This window comes from Blennius ocellaris (genome assembly GCF_963422515.1).
Source record: "Blennius ocellaris genome assembly, contig: SCAFFOLD_177, whole genome shotgun sequence".
NCBI lineage: Eukaryota > Metazoa > Chordata > Actinopteri > Blenniiformes > Blenniidae > Blennius > Blennius ocellaris.
The window spans coordinates 30,866-52,960 of NW_027661864.1; the positions used below are offsets into that span (position 1 = coordinate 30,866).

General features: G+C 42.8%; 1 protein-coding gene across 1 annotated transcript in view; it reads left to right on the forward strand.

Moving 5' to 3' along the window:
- LOC308148704 (uncharacterized protein) overlaps positions 1-16,002 on the forward strand; it is a gene marked incomplete at both ends in the record, with an annotated part of 29,214 nt that extends 13,212 nt beyond the window's left edge. Inside the window, 3 exons of the mRNA XM_080522214.1 lie at positions 1,178-1,344; positions 3,767-4,427; positions 15,889-16,002. Coding sequence (XP_080378340.1) covers positions 1,178-1,344; positions 3,767-4,427; positions 15,889-16,002 — 942 coding nt within the window. The remainder of the gene's footprint in view (positions 1-1,177; positions 1,345-3,766; positions 4,428-15,888) is intronic.
- Between the last annotated feature and the right edge of the window lie 6,093 nt (positions 16,003-22,095).

Genomic DNA, 22,095 nt, shown 5'->3' on the forward strand with positions numbered 1-22,095 from the left:
TGCAGGACTAACTGTTCACAGTTTTAAGTGATCAGTGATTTGTGGTTTGTATTTTGAATCTACTGGTTTAATAATCGGAACAGCTTTGTATTCCTACGCTGAAGTTACTGTATGTGTGTGATTTGGATGTGTGAACAGTAGCTCTTACGTGCCCAATTCAGATTGTGGAATATTTTGTCTACTGGTTTACAGTAAGAAATGCTTTTATTACTTTTGTTATTTTGTATTTTCTGTTGAGGATGTACTTGTGTAGTACTAACTGTTTACAGCTTTGAATGTACTGCAAGAAGTAATTTGGGCTTTGTATTCTGAATGTACTGGTATTATGGTTACAGCTTTGAATTTATATGGTAAAGTTACTGTATGTGTGATTTTCAAAGTTTTATGGAAGAATACAGTTACATTTTTTTCACTGAAATCAGTTTTGATTTTTGTATTTGCACACAACACAAAAACTGACAATCTACAATGCGTTTGGCTGGCTTTAACAAATCAAGTTACATTTAGAGACCTAACCTGGTTGTAAGGAAATAATAAAATTGCTTTTAATTTACATAATACATTTAAATAATATTAGCATTAACAAATCAAGTTTGTTATATTTGAAAATCAGGTATCCTGAACATGATAAAATCCCTTTCATACTACTTAATTAATTGGTGTTGCAGTAGCTTAAAAAAATAAGTTAACTCAACTTGATTATTTTAAATACCTGAACATGATTTAAATATTTTGGTTTAACAAGTAATAATTCATTGAAAAAAAGAAGGAAATTTTGTCAGTCCTCCACATTCTTATCATGTGGGACCGATGTACACATTAAAATCAAGTAAATCCAAAGGATTTTTTTTTTCAGTGTAGGTTTACACTATGTTCTAAGCCACGGCAGTCCTGTTTGCCCAAAACGCAGTGCACCGTGGGATTTTGGGGAATTCTGCAGAAGGTCTGGCAGGTTTATCAGGTTCTGTCAAGGCTTTCTAAAAATGAAATGTGGACGTTTGAGGCACCTTTATGCCCCAAATAGCCACCAAAATCAAGCTGCCTCCTCCCAGAAAGTGTGCTCAGTGGCAGACTGGAGTAGACCGTCACACGTCGAGTCCACAAACTGTCACACACCAGACACTCACTGAGGTGAATTTAATGAACTGCATGAATGTCACTTCACCTTGTATTCCAGAGTGCTTTACCAGGCTTGGTGGACCAGAAGGAGATCACTGCAGCACTCAGACAATGCAACTATGATCCTGAAGAGGTCATCTCTGTCTACCTGGCCATGTTTGGAGAGATCCTCCTGCAGGCTCCTCCCAGTGGAGATCACAGCTACACTGACCTCAACTCCTTTAGGTCAACACACACCCTCTTTCATATACTTGAGTTTTACAAAAGCATGAGTGATTAAACGTTTGGCCATAATGTTGTTTTTTAATATGAATTACAACAAACACAATATGAATTGACTCATAGTTTGTGTCTAATCATGAAGGAAAATCATATTTATTTCACATTCAACTAGAAAACTATCATAATGATAGGCTGAGGGAGCGATGCAGGCAGTGGTGACTGGTCATTATGGGCAGGTGGGGCTGAGCGCCACCTGGTGTCATCAGAAAGGACTTCATGCAAAATATGCTATTAATTCGTTAAGATTATTTACTATATTTTATTGTCTGAATAAAACTTCCTCTTACATAGCACATAATTGCTGTGTGAGGACAGTACTCCCAGGTTGTTGTTCTACTCTTGCTGCTTCAGGCTGTTTTCTCCTAATCGACACCAATAGTGCATTAGTGGGGCTCATCCCCGCTAGCCCTTCTCTCACCATGCAGTGCGTATTGCGTGCAGTAAAGCGTAAGTGCTTAGGCTGTGGCTCCGTTCATTGAGATCAAGTGATTTTGATGCCGAGTGGGGCTTGAAGCCATAAACCCCACTAAAATGTCATTTAGATGCTTAGAGCTGATTGGTTGGCACTAATTTAGGCACTGCTTCACAGAACCAGAGTGAGTCGTCACAAACATCTGCTTGTTAGCAGTTGAGAATCAACATTAATTAGGTCAATTATATGCGAGTATGAGTTTCAAACTCTTATTTTAGCTGAGAAACTGAAGGTAACTAGTGGTAAACTAGGGTTATGGTCGGAGTGGTTGGAGTTCAGTGGTATAACTTTCATTTGTGAAACGTCTTGACTTGGTTCAGTTCCCAATAATTATGTTTTTTTTTACTTTACTTTTTTTGGGATCAGCTATTTTCAGGCTTCAATATTTTTTACTATGTGGCTGTTATAATTTGGCTAAAAGGTGGAGCAACCACTTTACTTTGAAAGTCAGTGCTGTCACTAGACCTGAAATTAAATCTTTCCCCACCAACTATTTACTTATAATAATGCCATTGGATGCTGGGGATGGCAGAAAATGCTTTCCATGACTTTGCTTGGCCATTGCCATGGTTACGTGTCATAGTTCTGTGTTCCAGTTGGTGTGCTAGTTTGTTTTTGTTCATTTTTATTTCTTTGTTGGTTTATTTTGAATGGAGTTGTATTGCACGGTGCGTGGAGGGGATACACATCACTCTGTGCTCGTGTGTCAAATATAACAAACTTCTGTGCAACAAAGTCAACATTTTTCTTTTTGTTTGAACATTGTCAGCGCCACACTATATTTGAGAATCCTTCATGACTCGAGTTTTAGTTTTTTGCACCATCAATAGGGCTTAATAATTTAGTGGCACAAATAGATGATGTAGGCTGTTCATTGGGAAGTGAATCAAATAAAACATGAACAAAATTGCTGTGAATCTGCTTTCAATGAATTGTGATAAATCATACAATCAATCAAAATGTAAATAACTCACAAAATCAACAATTCAAAGCACAGAAATTGTGTTCATTGTGAGTCATTTGACTTAAGTGAGTACCGAATGCCATAAATTCACACTTTACAACATGGAGGTCCTCTCAGGTGATTTGACCAATAACCACTAAATTCTTCATCACATTTCGTGGTGTTTTTGTCTTCCTGATGTTCGCTAGTTTGATTATGCAGTCGGTGGCTATGAAGGAGAAAAATCAATCATTTTTTGAAGAGATGTACCAAAACTAATTTTTTTTCAAAAGTATAATTATGAGTACTAAACTGTAGCTACTTGTCCATACAAGTACTTATTAATGCCATTAAGTCTAATATTTACTCTATACTCAAACAATATGTGAAAGCTATGTGTTGCCTTGAACCACCTCCATGATACACACACCTCCATCAGCTTTGAAGCTCCAGTGTACTACTATACTAATGTTAAAGTATACTAATATTGAAGAATCTCCAAACCATTGACATCTCTAGTCCTCTCTTGTCTGCCTGCTGATGATGCCGTTGATCCATGACATCACATAATACTCACAGGGTTGCATTGGTGATCTTTAACAAGTATGAGAATGCTGTGCAATATCAGACCGCTGGTACTAGTGTCGCTATTTTTTTTTTTTGTCATTAATGTGTTAAAATGAAGACTAACTCTGAGCGAGGGCTGGAAGCACCTTGGGGTAAACACAAAGAGACAAACAACCACAGACACAGGCATTTTTAGGGTCACCAATTAAACTCCTGTGCATCTTGTTGAGCTGTGGGAGGAAGCCAGAGTACCGAGGGAAGAACATGCAAACTTCACGCAGAAAGACCAGTGTGTGTTCAAACCAACACATAATTCGGTGTTTGGTGTTGCTGCTTGTGTCTGCCTCTATGTTGCACCTGAACATCTTGCTTCCACCCAGCAGGGCGCTGTTGGAGAGGGACCGTGCCATCGGGGATCTGATGAATAAGCTCCAGATTAAAGAGAAAGAGGCAGACAGTCTCCTCCAGAAGAACAGCTACCTGGTGGGAGAGGTGCGCTACCTCACTGACGTTGTCCAGCACCTCAATCAGAGAATGGCTGAGCTGGAAGCTGACCGGCAGCAAGCAAGAGAGAAGATCAGATCCCTCCTGAACAGCCGAGCTCCTGCTGTCTCTCCAGCCAAAGCGGTCTCCCAGCCCACCCTGGACCCTGCCCAGCTCCTCCAGGTGGGCCACCTGACCCGTACACTGAATGTCTCCAACAAGAAGCTCAAGGCCACTGTCCATCAAGCTCTGGCTGACATGAGGAACCAGCTGGAGCAGCTGAAGGGCTCCATAGGGAGGTTGACCAAAGTGGAGCTGGAGGGAGCAGCTGAGGTGGAGGAGCTGCGATCGCTCTACAGGAGGGAGGCAGCAGAGAGGAAGAGCCTGTACAACAAGGTACTGGAGCTGCAGGGAAACATCCGGGTGTTCTGTCGCTGCAGGAAGAGCGACACAACCTCCAGCTGTCTCGAGACCACCCACGACCAGGAAGTGGTGCTTGTTCAGAAAGGAAGTAAAAAAAAGTTCCAGTTTGACAAAGTCTACACTTCCAGCAGCACACAGGTAACGGCTAGTTTCCACGGATTGAATTACTATTCCATAGATTTAAATGAATGTATCAGCCATAATTTAATCATGTGTAGCATGTAGCATCACTGGTGTGTGAGCCTGAAACTATTTAGCATGTAGCACAGTGTTAAAATGCCGACGGGATGACTGTTTTGACCTGTAGATAGTGGAAAGTTACTGAGTGCATTATGGGAAATGAAGTCTTTTTCTGTCTGTGTGAAGGTTTACCAATAGGAAACTAGTCTGCTCAGTGACGGAGATTACGTCACTGACGCCCCCTCTATCGGCGGCCAATGGGAAGAGGGGAGAGAGCGAAGCGCGGGTTTAACTTCTGCTTGCAGCAGAAGACGCTCTCTCTGTCCATTTCCTCCTTGTGCTGTGCTGACCTGTTTCATCCTTGGCTGTTTTCCTTCGCGTTTATCGGCTAAGTATAAGACAAATCTTTGTTAGCCCAGTATTTCTGTCTTTTGTAATAAATTACTGTTGATCCATTTTCAAGGTTTGTAGTACTCTGACTTACTGTTTTTTCTCCTTCTTCCCGGGAGATCAGTCCTCTCCTGCGTGCGAGGGAACACAGACAGGACAAATTGGCGTCACGAACAGGATTTTCAACTAAAGGGAAGAAAGGACGCATTAGTCTTTTGAACGACAGCTTTCGAACCGACGTGCTGTGGAGCCATCCCGGGAATATTGGAAAAAGGTGGCAGTTTCCTGTTTAACCGAATAACTGCCCATTGGACACGATAAAATTGGCTCTGTAGCACGTGGTGTTAAAGGCCGTTCGATAGTCGCTAAATTATAGAATAAACGGTAAAAAATAAATTATAGAATAAACTGTAAAAAATATATTAGAGTTTAAAAACTTGAGAGTGGATTATACAGTTTTTTATATCCCAGGTGCCTGGGGCACGCTGAAGGAAAAAGTACTTAAAAGTGTTTTTTCGAAGCCTGGGGCTTGAGGTCAGGGACCTTAGGATCTATAAGTCCGAAACAAAAAACCGTACTGGGTACGTTAAATAGAGATTTTAAAGTCTCATACAATAATTAAAAAGTTCGGGGAACTTTAAACAAGATTCTGAAGAATTCAATAGTCTTAAGTTCAAGAAGAAACTATAAAAAAAAGGTTTGGGACCTGCCAAGTTTGGAGTTGTATTACTGGCAAACTTGGTCCGCGTCTGGGACGCGATAGTTTAGGAGGCGCTGATTAAGTAAACTGCAGTTATTTTTAATTTTTTAATTTTTTAATTTTTTTTTAATTTTTTAATTAAAAAAAAAAAAAAAAAAATTTCTCTTTCTTCTTCTCTTCTCTCTTCTTCATATTTTATTAACATAAAGGGATTGTGTGGGGAGGTTCGTGTGTGTCTTGCACCAGGCTCATGTCCTGAAAACACACATTTCTGTGGGGATATTGTGGGTTGGTATAGTTCTGTCGTTGTTTTATCAACAGTAGAAAAAGTAGTATCCAATCTGAGGTTAACTCCCAGGGTTACGGCGCATAGTGATTTCTGATCCTATGTAGAAGATTCCGTTTCCGGATTGATACTACCGGCATTGACCTCTACTGGCGAAGGCAACGAAGTGTGGCAATATATTTTTGTGTGATACAAAGTGGTGATTAGAAACAGAATCATGGCCACATTTAGTGCAACATGGGAGGCAGTGAAGAAATTCCTGTACTCTCCAGATAACGTACAGAGACCAGAAACTCTCAAACTCAGATTAAAACAATTTGAGAAAGCAGAGAAGAAACAGCCATGGTGGCCGACAACAGATGACACAGGACCATTCTTGAGTAGATTTAAAATACAGCTAAACGCTGAACAAGCAGCTCTGACTCATTACAGACTGCAAATTGAAAAGGAACTTGTTAAAAAGTCAATATTTTCAAAAGAAGGCAAATACATTGAGAAAACGAATGTATCTTCTGTCCGCAAATCAGTCCTGTTGTCGATCACAGAGGCCATGGCTAGAGTAGAAGGAGCTCACACCGATGAGGAGCCTCCACATAGTCAGACGCCCGTATATAAGGGTCCGTCTTTTCGAGAACCTTCCACAAAAGAAAATGAAGCGTTTTCTGGTTCTGCACAAGCATCAACCCTCACCGCACTGCCGCCACCTTATCAGACATCCACACCTCACTCTGACAAGTCAAAATTTTCCCCTAACAATCCATTTTTGATCTCATCGACACCTCCCCCAACTCAAAGCCTTTATCCAGTGATTGCATTTGATGGGCAAATAAGTGGTCAAGGGAAAATTAAAATTACTCCCTCAGATGACGAAGATGAACTACTAGGTGGTGCCAAACCACCTCAAAATAGGCAGAGAGCATCTGACACTTTTTTCAAACCTGAACATTTCACACACAAACGTGAACAGTTTGAAGACAGGTCGTTAGGAGACGATTGCAAGGACGATGACAGAGCGTTAACTGGATCAGTGACAGAAACACAGGGCAGACTCAAAAACTATGGACTTGACTACTTAAAAAGACTGCAGTCTGACTATTCTGACATTTTAACGGACTTGGAGAGAGTTGAGCAGGCATTACATACATCTGGTCTGAAGGAGTTTGAAGCTCATGCTTTAGCACAAGAAAAGGCTCAGTTGAATGAATGTAGTCGCAGCCAGTGGAATAGAATCATGATTGAAGAAAGGAGACAAAAGGCAGAAAGTGAGAGAAAATATGCAGGAAATAGGGGTGTGGCAAGTGATCAGAGAAGTGGTAGCTGTGATGACAGGAGAGTAAGATCAGAGTGCGGTTCCCCTCTGCTGAGAGGAGCAGAAGGTGGAAGTGATCCAGGAAAAGGTTCTTTTTCCAGAGGTTTTGGATCAGGACTGTGGTCAGTTACTCCTGTGACAGGAAGTGATGATGTGACAGTGAAGATGGAAGTGACAGGTATACAGACTAAGCCTGTAGAACAACCGGTGGCTACACGCACACGTCTACAGACAAAACAACAGGCATACAATTCAAGTGACATAAATCAAGATGGAGGATGGGAGACACGCAGTAAAGACGGTGCGGAGGTGGAAGAAGTAGTAACTAATGTCCTTCCTCTACTCCCCTCCACACCTGGTGACCCGCCAAAGTTTAAACCTTACTCAGAGGCTGACGTGTCAGGACTTTTGTTACGCTTACCGTCTATTATGCATGGAGGCGTGGCGTGGTGTAAGAAATTAATGGACATCACATCAGGGACTAGCTTGGCTATGGGTGATATAAGGGCTTTGTTGGCTCGAGCAGGTGTGACATCTTCAGTGCTGAATGACATAGAAGTGGCAGCAGGAAGCGCTGGTTCTCCTCACCACGCTCCACTTGTCCACCATAGAGGAAACCTGTTTCAGGAGGTTAGGGAAAGGTTTCCAACACAGTGGTCTCAAGCAGCAGTTGCTAAATTACCACTAGGGGAAAAAGAATCAGGATTGGTTTATTTACAGAGAGTTGTTGATGAATGGGAAACTGTGACAGGTGAAATTCCTCAAGGTGATCCCTCTAGGGCCTCTGTTATTTTTTTCAGACAAGCAGTGTTGTCCGGATTGCCAGCTTCTGTTGCAGAAAAGTTGAGAGATGAAGTCACAACTTTGAGTGCGTCACATGTGCACTTTTCTGCCTCATTAACACATGCCATAGATAGATACAGAGAGAAGACAGCTAAGACGACAGAAGCTACAGCTTCCGCTACTAACATGTTGTTGCAACTTCAGTTGAAGGAGGCTCAGGCTAAGGCTTTAGAGCCCAAACAGGGGAAAGTAAAACAGGTTGTTCAGGCAGTTCAGCCTCAGGAGCCATTTTCTCAGCCGGGTTCACTACACCCATTTGGAGCTATGGCAATGCAACCAGTGAGCTATCAACAACAACTGCCCTACCAGAATAGGCTTCGACAGAGAGGTGGTTTTCGTGGTCGTGGTAGAGGAAAGAGAGGTCCACGTGATGATAGTGATGATTGTTTTATTTGTGGACAACCAGGACATTGGGCTCGCAACTGCCTTCAGGCGCCTGCTGAACATCAGCCTTATGTGTCTCAACCCTCTGGCCCATGGGCTGGTGGCTCGTTTCATTCCCGTAATCAGCAACAGGGATCCCTGGTACCTCATGTGGCTCCGGCACCACTGATGGCTCCGCAGTATTCACAACAACATCCACAATAGGGATGCCCGCCCCTGACAGTGGAACCACGTATGATTTTGACAGTAGGAGGTAAACAAGTGGAAGCTTTGGTAGACACAGGTGCAGGGCTTTCAACATTACCCTCTGATGTAGCACCTGCTCCTTCTTCTGTTACAGTCTCTGTGGTGGGGGTGTCGGGACAGAAACAATCGTTACCACTGTCAAAGGAAACTGTAGTTTCATGTAATGGACAAAAATTGACTCATGCATTTTTGATTACTGATTCGTGTCCCCGCCCGCTTTGTGGAAGAGATTTGCTTGTTAAGTTAAAAGCTTTGATTTCTTGTTCCGCTGATGGGATTATTGTGACTTTGCCAAACGGTACAGTGGTGAATACAACAAGTCCAGATGTGGACTGCTCCCTGTATGCGTTGCATCCGTTTGCTGTACCTGATGAATCAGCTGATCCCGCCCACATTTATTGGTTGTTGTTGGAACCTGAGACCCCATCTACTTTGGGACTTATGCATTTTTTCTATCAATGGAAACCATGGATTGATGCGTGTGGACAATATGTGCCTCCTCCTGACCCATCTCATGTTACACTCTATTATTGTCGGGACTCTGATGAAACGTATCAGGAGCGATGGGACGTTTGTTCCTCCTCCATTGATTCGATTGTACATATGTCAGACATAATAGTGGGACCGGAAGGAGTTGCCGCAGTTGCTAATTTGTCACCTTCTCAGCTTACCTGGTACATGATGTCAGATACATCTGTGCCTCATTGCTCGTTGGCAGTAGGTGTAAAAAGCGAGGCAAAAAATTTGGGACCAATGTGTAGAAAAGCAGTAGCAGCAGTTGACTGGGTACCTACACAGATTTCATGTGTACATTATTCTCCATCACTTATGTACTATAAAATCATAGGCTCAAATACCAACACAGTAACACCTGCAGACACAGATTTGGAAAGGTTTCATGGTCAGGAGAAAACAGATCATCCATCAAGTGAACACATGTTATCTACTTTGCCTGACAGTTTGTGGTCAAAACATTCATTTGATGTGGGTGTACTTAACGTTCCTCCTGTGCAGTTATCATTTTCCCAAGCACACATTTACAAACCTCAGTACCACATGAAACCAGAAGCAGCAACAGGAATTAAAGACACTATTGAAGGATTGAAAAATGCAGGAGTATTGATTCCAACATATTCTAAATCCAATACGCCATTACTCCCTGTAAAGAAACCAGATGGCTCATATCGTTTGGTACATGATCTCAGAGATATTAATGCCATATGTTCCACTCCATTGGAACCAGTGCCAAACCCCCTTGTGATTCTTAACATGCTCAAGCCAGAACATGTTTGGTTTTCAGTTATTGATTTGGCTAACGGATTTTTTACTGTACCTTTACATGACAACAGCAGAGATATTTTCGCATTTACCTTTGAAGGATGTAAATACACATATACTCGTTTACCTCAGGGTATGATGAATTCACCAGGCATCTTCAATTCTTTGCTTAAATCTTCTTTGGAAGATGTCCCACTGCCAGAAGGAGTGGAAGTTGTACAGTATGTTGATGACATTTTGATCGCGGCTCAAACGCCGGTTGCTTGTTTGCAAGCAACTCACTCCATTTTAGAGCGTCTCGCTCATCATGGATACAAAGTTTCCAAAAAGAAATTGCAATGTTGTCGTCAGTCAGTAACATTTCTTGGACGACAACTGACTCCGTTAGGACGCAGTTTGACAACAGCACAGGTCTCCTCCTTGCTCCAGCTTGCTAAGCCTCAGACAGTTCAGGAAATGATGTCATTGCTTGGACTTTTCAATTTCCATCGATCACATGTTCCAGACTTTGTTACTCTTACTGACCCACTTAGACAACTGCAGGCTACAACGATTTAAAAGCACCACTAATTTGGACGACGGAAGCTGAATTAGCTTTCATACAAACAAAAACAGCGGTTGGCCAAAGTGCATCTTTGGTAACCCCAGACTACTGTAAACCATTCTACCTAGAAGTTGTTGAACAAAACGGTGTTATTAACGCAGTTTTGTTTCAACAGAGAGGGAATGGTAAGGCTGTAAATGACAGAGCGATTCTTTGTTATTATAGCGCAAAACTTGACACCACAGAGAAATCTCAACCTCCATGCACTAGAGCAGTTGCGGCTATTGCTAAGGCTATTGTTAAAACAGCACACATAGTCATGTGTCATTCATTGACCATTCTGTCAGATCATGGAGTAATTGCATACATAGACTCAACAGCATTCTCTATGACAGCCTTACGCACACAAAGATTGAGAAAAACTATTCTGCAACCACACATAACATTCCAAGCCCCAGATGATCTTGCAGTGTCAGGAGTGAGATCGTTTCCCATACATGATTGTGCCCCGCGAGTTGAGAGAGATGTAAAGTTCAGGCTAGACTTGAAAACAGAACCACTCTTAGGGGACAGAAGAGTTTTGTATGTGGATGGGTGTTGTCATAGGGACATGATGAAAGGAATGTTAAAAGCAGGTTTTGCGGTTGTGGAAAGAGAAGGAAGAGATTGGAAAACAGTAGTTGCTGAAAGTTTAGATGATGAAGAAAGAATGTCAGCACAGAGAGCAGAATTGAAAGCAGTGTGTAAAGCATTAGAACTACTAGAAGGTCAGAGAGGAGAAGTTGTAACTGATTCAATGTACGTTTTTGGACTATGCACCAGGGAACTGACTAAGATGGCAAGAGTTGACTGGAAAACGACATCAGGGACACCATGTAAACATTCAGACTTGGTACAGAGACTTGCATATGCTATTATGTTGCCTTTGGAGCTCGCAGTAAGAAAATGCGCAGCTCATACAGGAAAAACAGATGAGGACTCATTAGGCAATAATGCAGCCGATGTCGCTGCTAAAAGTGCAGCATGTTTTGCACCTCATGATGTTTTGTTGGTAATGACAGAACAGACAGAAGACATTGATTTGGATAAACAAACTGATGAGAGACAGACTCAGACAATGACCCAATGTGACCTTAGAATACTCCAAGAGAGGGCGTCGCCATGGGAAAGATCAGTGTGGCTGGAAAAGGAAGCAGTCGCAGAAGCCGACGGCATTTGGAGAACTCCCGACGGTAAAGTTGTTCTCCCTCTAGAAATTGCCCATAGAGTAATCATGGAGGCTCATGGGAAGACGCATGTAAATAAAGATACAACAATGACAAGACTTTCACCCTGGTTTTTACCATATTTGAAAGAAAAAGTGCAAGAAATTTTATCTCAATGCCAGATATGTGGGAAAATGAATGTAAAACCAGGCTTTAAAACATCTCCAGGTATATTTCCTCTCCCAGAAGGGCCAGGACACACATTAGTGATTGATTACACAGATATGGGAAAAGAATATAGAGTGAAAGGAATGAGGTATATGCTGGTGATGGTGGATGTATTCTCTGGCTGGGTGAGTGCATATCCCACAGCCAAGGAAACAGCTGCAGAAGTGATACAAAAGCTTATCACTAATTATGTGCCAGTTCATGGTTTGCCAAAAGTGATTAGATCAGATAATGGAACACATTTTAAAAACCATGACTTGAAAAAAGTGGAAGAACATTTTGGAATCAAACATAAATATGGCTCAGTTTATCATCCTCAGAGTCAAGGTTTGGTTGAAAGAGCTAACGGCATTTTAAAACAGAAACTTGCTAAAGTAATTACAGGCACAAATCTGACCTGGCTGGAAGCTCTTCCCATTGTTCTTCATGATATGAGAAACACACCACAAGCAGGACGAGGTGGGTTGACTCCGTTCCAGTTACACACAGGGCGTGGCTATCGTCTTCCGGCCGGAGACATACCACAGCCCGACGCGCATGCTTCACTACCGGTGTTTAGTCCTGAATACTGGACTGTACTAACAGACGCTGTCCAGTTTTGTGCTGCTTGCAGGAATCCCGGTCCGCTGCCCAAAGGTGCTGATACCAGAGATCTCAACTGGGTGTGGGTGAAAAGGTTCAGACGCCACTGGCTGAATCCAAGGTGGTACGGCCCTTTCCAGGTGACGGAGAAGACATGACACGCCGTGAGGGTCGAAGGACATCGAGGGTGGTTCCATCTTCGTCACTGCGCCAAGGCAGATCCACCAGAGAGAGAGATCATCATTCCTGACAACGACTGGGAATCCGACGACCAGGAGGGGCCAAGTGACAACGAAGGAGCATCCTACGCAGAATCGGCACCAGGAGGAAATCATCGCGACGACACCGACGACGGAAGAGCCCCAGGGGTGCAATACACAACCCCTGTTATTTAGAGAAAACATTGTTAGGTTCAAGCCGGTCAGGAGATCGCAAAACATTGCACAACACGAAGGATCAAAGGAGCAGCACTGATATAGAAAGACGGAAAGAATTAAACAAGAATTCATCTTCACAGAAGAACAGAGGATGAAGTGGCTGAAAAAACTGTTAGAAGGTTCTGGTCATAGCCAGAGGTCCAGTATGTGTGGATCATGGAAATGTTTATATAGATTAATACTTGCATTACTAATTGTCTTAACACCCTGGTTTCTGTACATGTCGCCGCCCACTCATCCCGCAGGTAAAGGTATTAGTTCTCTAACGAATGTGAAGCAGGTAAACACACTTACATCAGCTACACTAATAAGAACTAAAAGACGAGTCACAAATGACCTTTGTAGTAGAAATAGTGGTGGGGAGTACCATCTCACTATTCCACAAATATTCCTGCCTATAAATAGGATCACCACTATAGCCATCCAACCCACTCAATTACGTTTTCTGGGACAATTGGGACGACACAGTAGACGTTGGTATATGACAAATACTGGACTAATGGGGGCAAGGGGAAACCTGGTAGCAGACGATGTGGGTGCAGATTGGCGGAGTCGGACAACCACTACATATGCTAGGTATCATAGGTCGATTATCACGCTAAAATCACCAACTTCAAATAGTGAATCAATAGAAATTAAGGTAGATTTAACTAACAACCGTACTATTTTCCCCCCTGGTTTCCCTAAAGGTGATTTTGGAGTGTGTTGGGACTTCCTCCTATGGGAATTGAGAGATAAGGGAGATGTAGCTTTCCCAATAAAATTGTGTGATTACCTCTGCCAAAATAAAATAGGAGTTAAAGCTTGGATGTCTCCAGCAGCAAAAAAATTAGGAATTAAGACCATTAATCAAGTTAAAGAAGTAGATGAATATTTCAAAATAACAACAGGAATCTCAGGTGATGAAAATAATTGGTTGCTAATGGCAGAGCAGGCTGCTAAAATCTCTCAGGACACAATTAAAGGGTCATGTTTGGTGTGTATGCATGCTCGACCTCTACTTAAGATAGTGCCGGCTCCAGTAAACTCAAATTGTATAGTCAACTTAATGAATCAAACTATACCTAGTAAAACTTGTAAGAAATGGGATGAAACTTTTCCCATAACTACAATGTCTAAACTTAAACCCCTATTTCATAGCATAGTGGCTAAACAAAACTTCACCTGTATTAAAGTAATTGCTGACAAAGTTGAACACGAATTAGGAGCACTTGATTCAACTTGGTGTGAAAAAACACTTCAAGTTCCCGTTGATTTCACGCCATTAGCTAGGTCAGATGTATGGTGGTGGTGTGGATCAAATAAAATTTATGATGGACTCCCAAGACAGGCTAGAGGTTTATGTGCATTTGTAACTTTAATAATTCCAGTAAAAGTCCTGCCTTTAAACATAGATCAAATTTCTACTCTAATACAACGCACTCAGGTGCACCAAAAAGTCATTTTTAAACGTCGCAAAAGAGATTGGAGAGGACAATCAGATCCGACTTATATAGATGCAATAGGAGTGCCAAGAGGAGTGCCTGATGAATACAAATTAGTCGATCAAGTAGCAGCAGGTTTTGAAAACCTACCAATTATCTCAGCGTTTTTCCCGGTAACACCTAATAAAAATGTAGACAGGAAAAATACATGTGTTCTGCAGATATTGATTGTTTTTACTTATAGGTATTTCAAAGGGTTATGATGTTTGCATGACCTCCGAACTGTGATATTTGTTGTGTTGATTTATAAAAACTGTTAAAATGCCGACGGGATGACTGTTTTGGGCTGTAGATTGTGGAAAGTTACTGAGTGCATTATGGGAAATGAAGTCTTTTTCTGTCTGTGTGAAGGTTTACCAATAGGAAACTAGTCTGCTCAGTGACGGAGATTACGTCACTGACGCCCCCTCTATCGGCGGCCAATGGGAAGAGGGGAGAGAGCGAAGCGCGGGTTTAACTTCTGCTTGCAGCAGAAGACGCTCTCTCTGTCCATTTCCTCCTTGTGCTGTGCTGACCTGTTTCATCCTTGGCTGTTTTCCTTCGCGTTTATCGGCTAAGTATAAGACAAATCTTTGTTAGCCCAGTATTTCTGTCTTTTGTAATAAATTACTGTTGATCCATTTTCAAGGTTTGTAGTACTCTGACTTACTGTTTTTTCTCCTTCTTCCCGGGAGATCAGTCCTCTCCTGCGTGCGAGGGAACACAGACAGGACAACAGCTTGGAGTAAAATCCTACTGAGCTACAGAGCAGTTTAAACTAATGAACAAAGTTGTGCTAACTCAGCTGCTCCAAATGTTTATTTTCTGCCTTCACAATACGAGATGCAACTGCCAAGAGCTGGTTAGAGTCTTCTTGTTATGGCTTGCGGTGTGTGTAGGATCCAAAAGCTGACAGGAGTCGGACTGCAGAGAGTAGAATAGTTCTTAATTGGAATCTATGGATCTACAGGAGCGATTTGAGTCCAAGTGGGAGTCAGGCAGCTGGAGTCGAGAACTGGAGATCTGAAACTCGGGCAGCACACACCGTGTCTGAACAGAGGAGGAAAAAACCCAAGTTAGCACCAATGAGGTCCAAAAGGGCACAAAGGTTTCCTTTCCAAAAGCTGAGCTGGCTGAGCAGAGTACCACTTTGATAAACCGACGATCTGGCAATGAGGGAAGAGCGATCTAGAGGCTTTATGGAGGAGGCGATGATGAAGCTTTCAGGTGTTCCACCCAGCTCCAGTGCATGACATGTCGACTCCGCCCACCATAGACACACAAGGGGAGGGAAACACAGGAAAAAGAAAACAGAAAAACACACAGCATATTTATGAAGCATCTGCAATTTTATTGAGTTTTAGTGAAGTGGCGTAGTTTGTGGTGTAGACTGATGCGTAAAAATCTATTAAACCAACTTCCCACAGCCCTTTGTCTGAACAAATTCTGACTCCTAAACATCAAGCAGTCTGTCCTTGTGTTCTTGCTCTGATTATCAGACAGTGTTCTTCCCTCTGCTGACAGGAGGAGGTGTTTTCAGGAATGCTCCCAGTGATAACCTCCTGTGTAGACGGATACAACGTCTGCATACTGGCTTATGGACAAACTGGCTCGGGGAAGACGTACACCATGATGTAGGAAAACGCCTGGAGTCAACATCAGGTCAGTCCCACATCTTAACTAACCCTATGATGATGATGATGGCCTGGATTTATATAGTGCTTTTTTTCAGGCTGACTCAAAGCTCATACAGAAAGCATTATTCCTTCACGCCAGTCCCACCAGTGGTGGGAAGCTACGCTGCAGTCACAGCTGCCCTGGGGCATGCTGACAGAGGCGTGGCTGCCATTTTGCACCATTCATACCCATGCATACGAGGCAACGTGGGTAAAGTGCCTTGCCCATGTCTTCATGGGCAAGGCAACGACACTGACTTGGATAGAGTGGGATTCGAACCGCCAATCTCCGGTTATTGGACTTCCTATAGCTTTCCCAAAGTTATTTGTATTGTTTTATATTTAATGACGTTTGAAGTGACAAAGTGGCTCATAAATAAAAAGGTAGTTGAGCAGTTTCTGATATTAAACGTGTATCACATACTGCCAAACAAAGGAAATGGTTAAATGGCTAAAACTGTTAATACAATCATAAAATGTCAGCAGCTCTTCATTGATAAAGTACAGTTTTCTTAAATATAGTTAAACATTCATTATTTGAAATTCTGAAGCCTTGTTATCTTGATTTGAAAAGTTAAACGTATTTTGAGACTCAAGACAAGCTTTATTTGTTGTAAAGTCATAAATGGTTCTTTGGCCACAAAGGTCGCATATCTTTGACGTATTATCAAACATTAGGCTCATGGGCCAAAACTGGTCCTCAAGATGCTCCAATCAGGACAAACCATCCAGCAAATGGTCAACATTTCAAAGAAAACATTGATTTTTGGACTTTGGATTGAGGGTTTTTTATTGAATTTTTTTACATTTCAATGTATTTTGCACCAGAAGGTTTCTTGACACCAAGTTTGTTAAGTCACATAAGGATATTTTATCCTGTCCTGTCACTCACTTAATTAATCTCTCTTTTAAACGTAGTCTTTTTCCTGAGGACTGGAAATGTGCCATTGTCACACCTGTTTTTAAATCTGGAGACCGCCTTGAAGCTAGTAACTATCGACCTATAAGCATACTGCCAGTATTTTCAAAAATTGCTGAAAAGGTTGTCATTGAACAACTGACCTCATTTCTTAACACCAGCAATTTTGGTCTACATTGTATGCAATTTGGTTTTAGAGCGAACCATTCAACCGAGACTGTCTCCTTACATTTAATAGAGCAAATTAAATCACGGCTTGATAAAGGAGGAGTAGTTGGTGCTGTATTTTTAGACCTGTGTAAAGCATTTGATACAGTTAACCAGTCTTAATATCAAAACTTTCTAAATTGAATTTTTCGCCTAGAGCTCTGGCTTGGATGTCATCATATTTATCAAACAGGAGGCAATGTGTTAAAGTCTGTGATGCACAATCCAGTTACAGGACATGTACTATGGGAGTCCCACAAGGATCTGTATTAGGTCCTTTATTATTTAGTCTTTATATTAATGATCTTGCTGAACAGTGTGCTGATGTCGATCTGCAGATGTACGCAGATGACACTGTTGTTCATGTACATGCTAAAACAGCTGACTTAGCAGCTGCTAAGTTAACAACTGCACTGGAGAGAATCACTCTTTGGCTTGATCAATCATGTTTGAGTTTAAATGTAAACAAAACAAAATGTATGTTTTTTTCTAAAACCATGGTACAAATCCCTGATGTTGAGATTCTCATTAAAGGTGAACGAATTGATATAGTTACTGAATTTAAATATCTTGGCGTGTTTCTGGATCCAAATTTAAATTTTAAGAAACATGTCAAAAAAATGGTTAAAACCATAAAATACAATTTAGTTAATTTTAAACACATCAGAAATTGTCTCTCTCTGGATGCAGCCAAGATATTTATGCACGCCATGATTCTGTCCCGCATGTCATATTGTATCACCTGCAGGGGGCAGGCTGGTGAATCTACTTTGAGACCTCTGGAGTCTTTATACAAACAAACTTTAAAAACACTGGACAAAAAGCCAATTCGTTATCATCATTGTAGGATACTTGAGAAACATGAGTTATTGAGCTTTGAGAATTTTAGGTTAGTCACCAATTTGTGTATGGTCTATAAAATTTTAAATGGTTTGGCCCCACAGCCATTATGTGTTTTTATCCACGCTCGCTCGTCAAATTCCATCAGATCCACTAGAATATCCTCCATACGAGATTGTACCATACCATTTCGCCGCACTGTAGCGGGGCAATCTGCTTTTTCTGTAAGAGCCACAAACCAGTGGAATACCTTACCTGACGCCGTAAGGGGCAGTAGCTCTCTTAGAGTCTTCAAATCTAACCTCAAAAATCTGTTAAAAGCTGCTCAGCTCTGCAACCACTAATTTGGTCCGTAGACTTCTTTTTGTGTGTGTGGGTGTGGGCGTGGGTGGGATGAGGGAGGTGGGGGGAGTTGCACGCAGACGTGTGTAGCCACGTTGTTGTGGTGTTTTATCCCTGTATACTGTTTAATCTGTCTTGTTACTGTGTTGTATTTTTGTGACCTGCCAAGGGACTACAGATGCAAATTAGCTTAAAGCTACAATCTGGTATAGTGCATCAAATGGCAACATTTATGTTTTAACTGTACATTGTCCCTTTTAAATCAATTTTATATTCATTCATAATCTGATGTTAGAGGAGGAAGATGTTCTATAATCTGGATTAGAGGAGGAAGATGCTGTATAATCTGTTAGAGGAAGACGCTCCATAATCTGATGTTCGAGGAAGATGCTCTATAATCTGGATTAGAGGAGGAAGATGCTCTATAATCTGGATCAGAGGAGTAAGATGCTCTATTAACTGATGTTCGAGGAAGATGCTCTGTAATCTGATGTTCGAGGAAGATGCTCTATAATCTGGATTAGAGGAGGAAGATGCTCTATAATCTGATGTTAGAGGAGGAATATGCTTTCTTACTCCTCCCCTCTCTAACACCTCGTCCTCTCTGACCTCTCCCCTCTATGACTCCTCCCCTCTCTAACACCTCATCCTCTCTGACCCCTCCCCTCTCTGACCCCTCCCCTCTCTAACACCTCGTTCTCTCTGACCTCTCCCCTCTATGACTCCTCCCCTCTCTAACGCCTCATCCTCTCTGACCCCTCCCCTCTCTGACCCCTCCCCTCTCTGACCCCTCCCCTCTCTAACACCTCGTTCTCTCTGACCTCTCCCCTCTATGACTCCTCCCCTCTATGACTCCTCCCCTCTATGACTCCTCCCCTCTCTGACCCCTCCCCTCTCTAACACCTCATCCTCTATGACCCCTCCCCTCTCTGACTCCTCTCCTCTGCAGTGTTGCGTGTTCATCAATGTGAGCCCGGACGCAGCCGACGTGGTAGAAACTGTGAGCTCGCTGCAGTTCGGTTCCACCATCCGACAGGTTGCTCTGGACAGAGCAGCTCAGAACATCGGACCAGCCAGAGGCAGCAAGACGGCCAAATGAAAGGCGAGCTTCGTCATCATCATCATCGTCATCTGGATTATTTCGCAGCTCGGGGGCCTGCAAGGGGTTTCTCTTTCGAGCAGTTCATCTAAGACCTAAACTAGCTGCGCCTGGACAGAACAGAGTAGAGGTGTGAATCATTGAACACAGATTTATAATTTGACAGTTGTGAGGGCCCTGGTGGGAGGATTCAAACATTTCAGCATTTATGTATGAATATTGCAAATGTGTACAACCATCTTAGAGCAAGACAGCAGAAGAGATGGAGAATTGTGAGGAAAGTTACTGGAATGTGCAGCTATTAGAAGATGTTTTTTAAAGATACGACCGTCAGGACTGTCTTCATCTGTGTGTTTCTGTACTTCTTGTTTTATTTTGTATTCGTATGTGATCTTCATCTCCTCTCACTTGTTCGGCCTGTGATGCATCTGTTTCACTGCCAGTGTCTCTTCCTCTCCCTTCACACGCGTCCTGTTTCTGTCTGTTTCACTCCCAGTGTATCTTCCTCTCCCTTCACACGCGTCCTGTTTCTGTCTGTTTCACTCCCAGTGTATCTTCCTCTCCCTTCACACATATCCTGTTTCTGTCTGTTTCACTCCCAGTGTATCTTCCTCTCCCTTCACACATATCCTGTTTCTGTCTGTTTCACTCCCAGTGTATCTTCCTCTCCCTTCACACATATCCTGTTTCTGTCTGTTTCACTCCCAGTGTATCTTCCTCTCCCTTCACACGTGTCCTGTTTCTGTCTGTTTCACTCCCAGTGTATCTTCCTCTTCCTTCACACATATCCTGTTTCTGTCTGTTTCACTCCCAGTGTATCTTCCTCTTCCTTCACACATATCCTGTTTCTGTCTGTTTCACTCCCAGTGTATCTTCCTCTTCCTTCACACATATCCTGTTTCTGTCTGTTTCACTCCCAGTGTATCTTCCTCTCCCTTCACATGCGTCCTGTTTCTGTCTGTTTCACTCCCAGTGTATCTTCCTCTCCCTTCACACGTGTCCTGTTTCTGTCTGTTTCACTCCCAGTGTATCTTCCTCTCCCTTCACACGTGTCCTGTTTCTGTCTGTTTCACTCCCAGTGTATCTTCCTCTTCCTTCACACATATCCTGTTTCTGTCTGTTTCACTCCCAGTGTATCTTCCTCTCCCTTCACACGTGTCCTGTTTCTGTCTGTTTCACTCCCAGTGTATCTTCCTCTCCCTTCACACGTGTCCTGTTTCTGTCTGTTTCACTCCCAGTGTATCTTCCTCTCCCTTCACACGTATCCTGTTTCTGTCTGTTTCACTCCCAGTGTATCTTCCTCTCCCTTCACACGCGTCCTGTTTCTGTCTGTTTCACTCCCAGTGTATCTTCCTCTCCCTTCACACGTGTCCTGTTTCTGTCTGTTTCACTCCCAGTGTATCTTCCTCTCCCTTCACACGTGTCCTGTTTCTGTCTGTTTCACTCCCAGTGTATCTTCCTCTCCCTTCACACGTATCCTGTTTCTGTCTGTTTCACTCCCAGTGTATCTTCCTCTCCCTTCACACGCATCCTGTTTCTGTCTGTTTCACTCCCAGTGTATCTTCCTCTCCCTTCACACGTGTCCTGTTTCTGTCTGTTTCACTCCCAGTGTATCTTCCTCTCCCTTCACACGTATCCTGTTTCTGTCTGTTTCACTCCCAGTGTCTCTTCCTCTCCCTTCACACGCGTCCTGTTTCTGTCTGTTTCACTCCCAGTGTATCTTCCTCTCCCTTCACACGTGTCCTGTTTCTGTCTGTTTCACTCCCAGTGTCTCTTCCTCTCCCTTCACACGTGTCCTGTTTCTGTCTGTTTCACTCCCAGTGTATCTTCCTCTCCCTTCACACGCGTCCTGTTTCTGTCTGTTTCACTCCCAGTGTATCTTCCTCTCCCTTCACACGCGTCCTGTTTCTGTCTGTTTCACTCCCAGTGTATCTTCCTCTCCCTTCACACGCGTCCTGTTTCTGTCTGTTTCACTCCCAGTGTATCTTCCTCTCCCTTCACACGCGTCCTGTTTCTGTCTGTTTCACTCCCAGTGTATCTTCCTCTCCCTTCACACGCGTCCTGTTTCTGTCTGTTTCACTCCCAGTGATTCTTCCTCTCCCTTCACACGCGTCCTGTTTCTGTCTGTTTCACTCCCAGTGTATCTTCCTCTTCCTTCACACATATCCTGTTTCTGTCTGTTTCACTCCCAGTGTCTCTTCCTCTCCCTTCACACGCGTCCTGTTTCTGTCTGTTTCACTCCCAGTGTATCTTCCTCTCCCTTCACACGTATCCTGTTTCTGTCTGTTTCACTCTCAGTGTATCTTCCTCTCCCTTCACACGTGTCCTGTTTCTGTCTGTTTCACTCCCAGTGTATCTTCCTCTCCCTTCACACGTGTCCTGTTTCTGTCTGTTTCATGCAACCAGTGAGGAATTTACTTTTGTGACTTCACCTCCTTTCATGGAGACTAAATTGATTTATTTTGGCTGATATTGTGTTCTTTGGCTGAAAACATCTGTTTCAGGTGAACCAGGTTCCTGGTGTGGCCGACAGACCAGAAACATCTGGTTCAGGTGAACCAGGTTCCTGGTGTGGAAGACAGACCAGAAACATCTGGTTCAGGAGAACCAGGTTCCTGGAGTGGACGACAGACTAGAAACATCTGGTT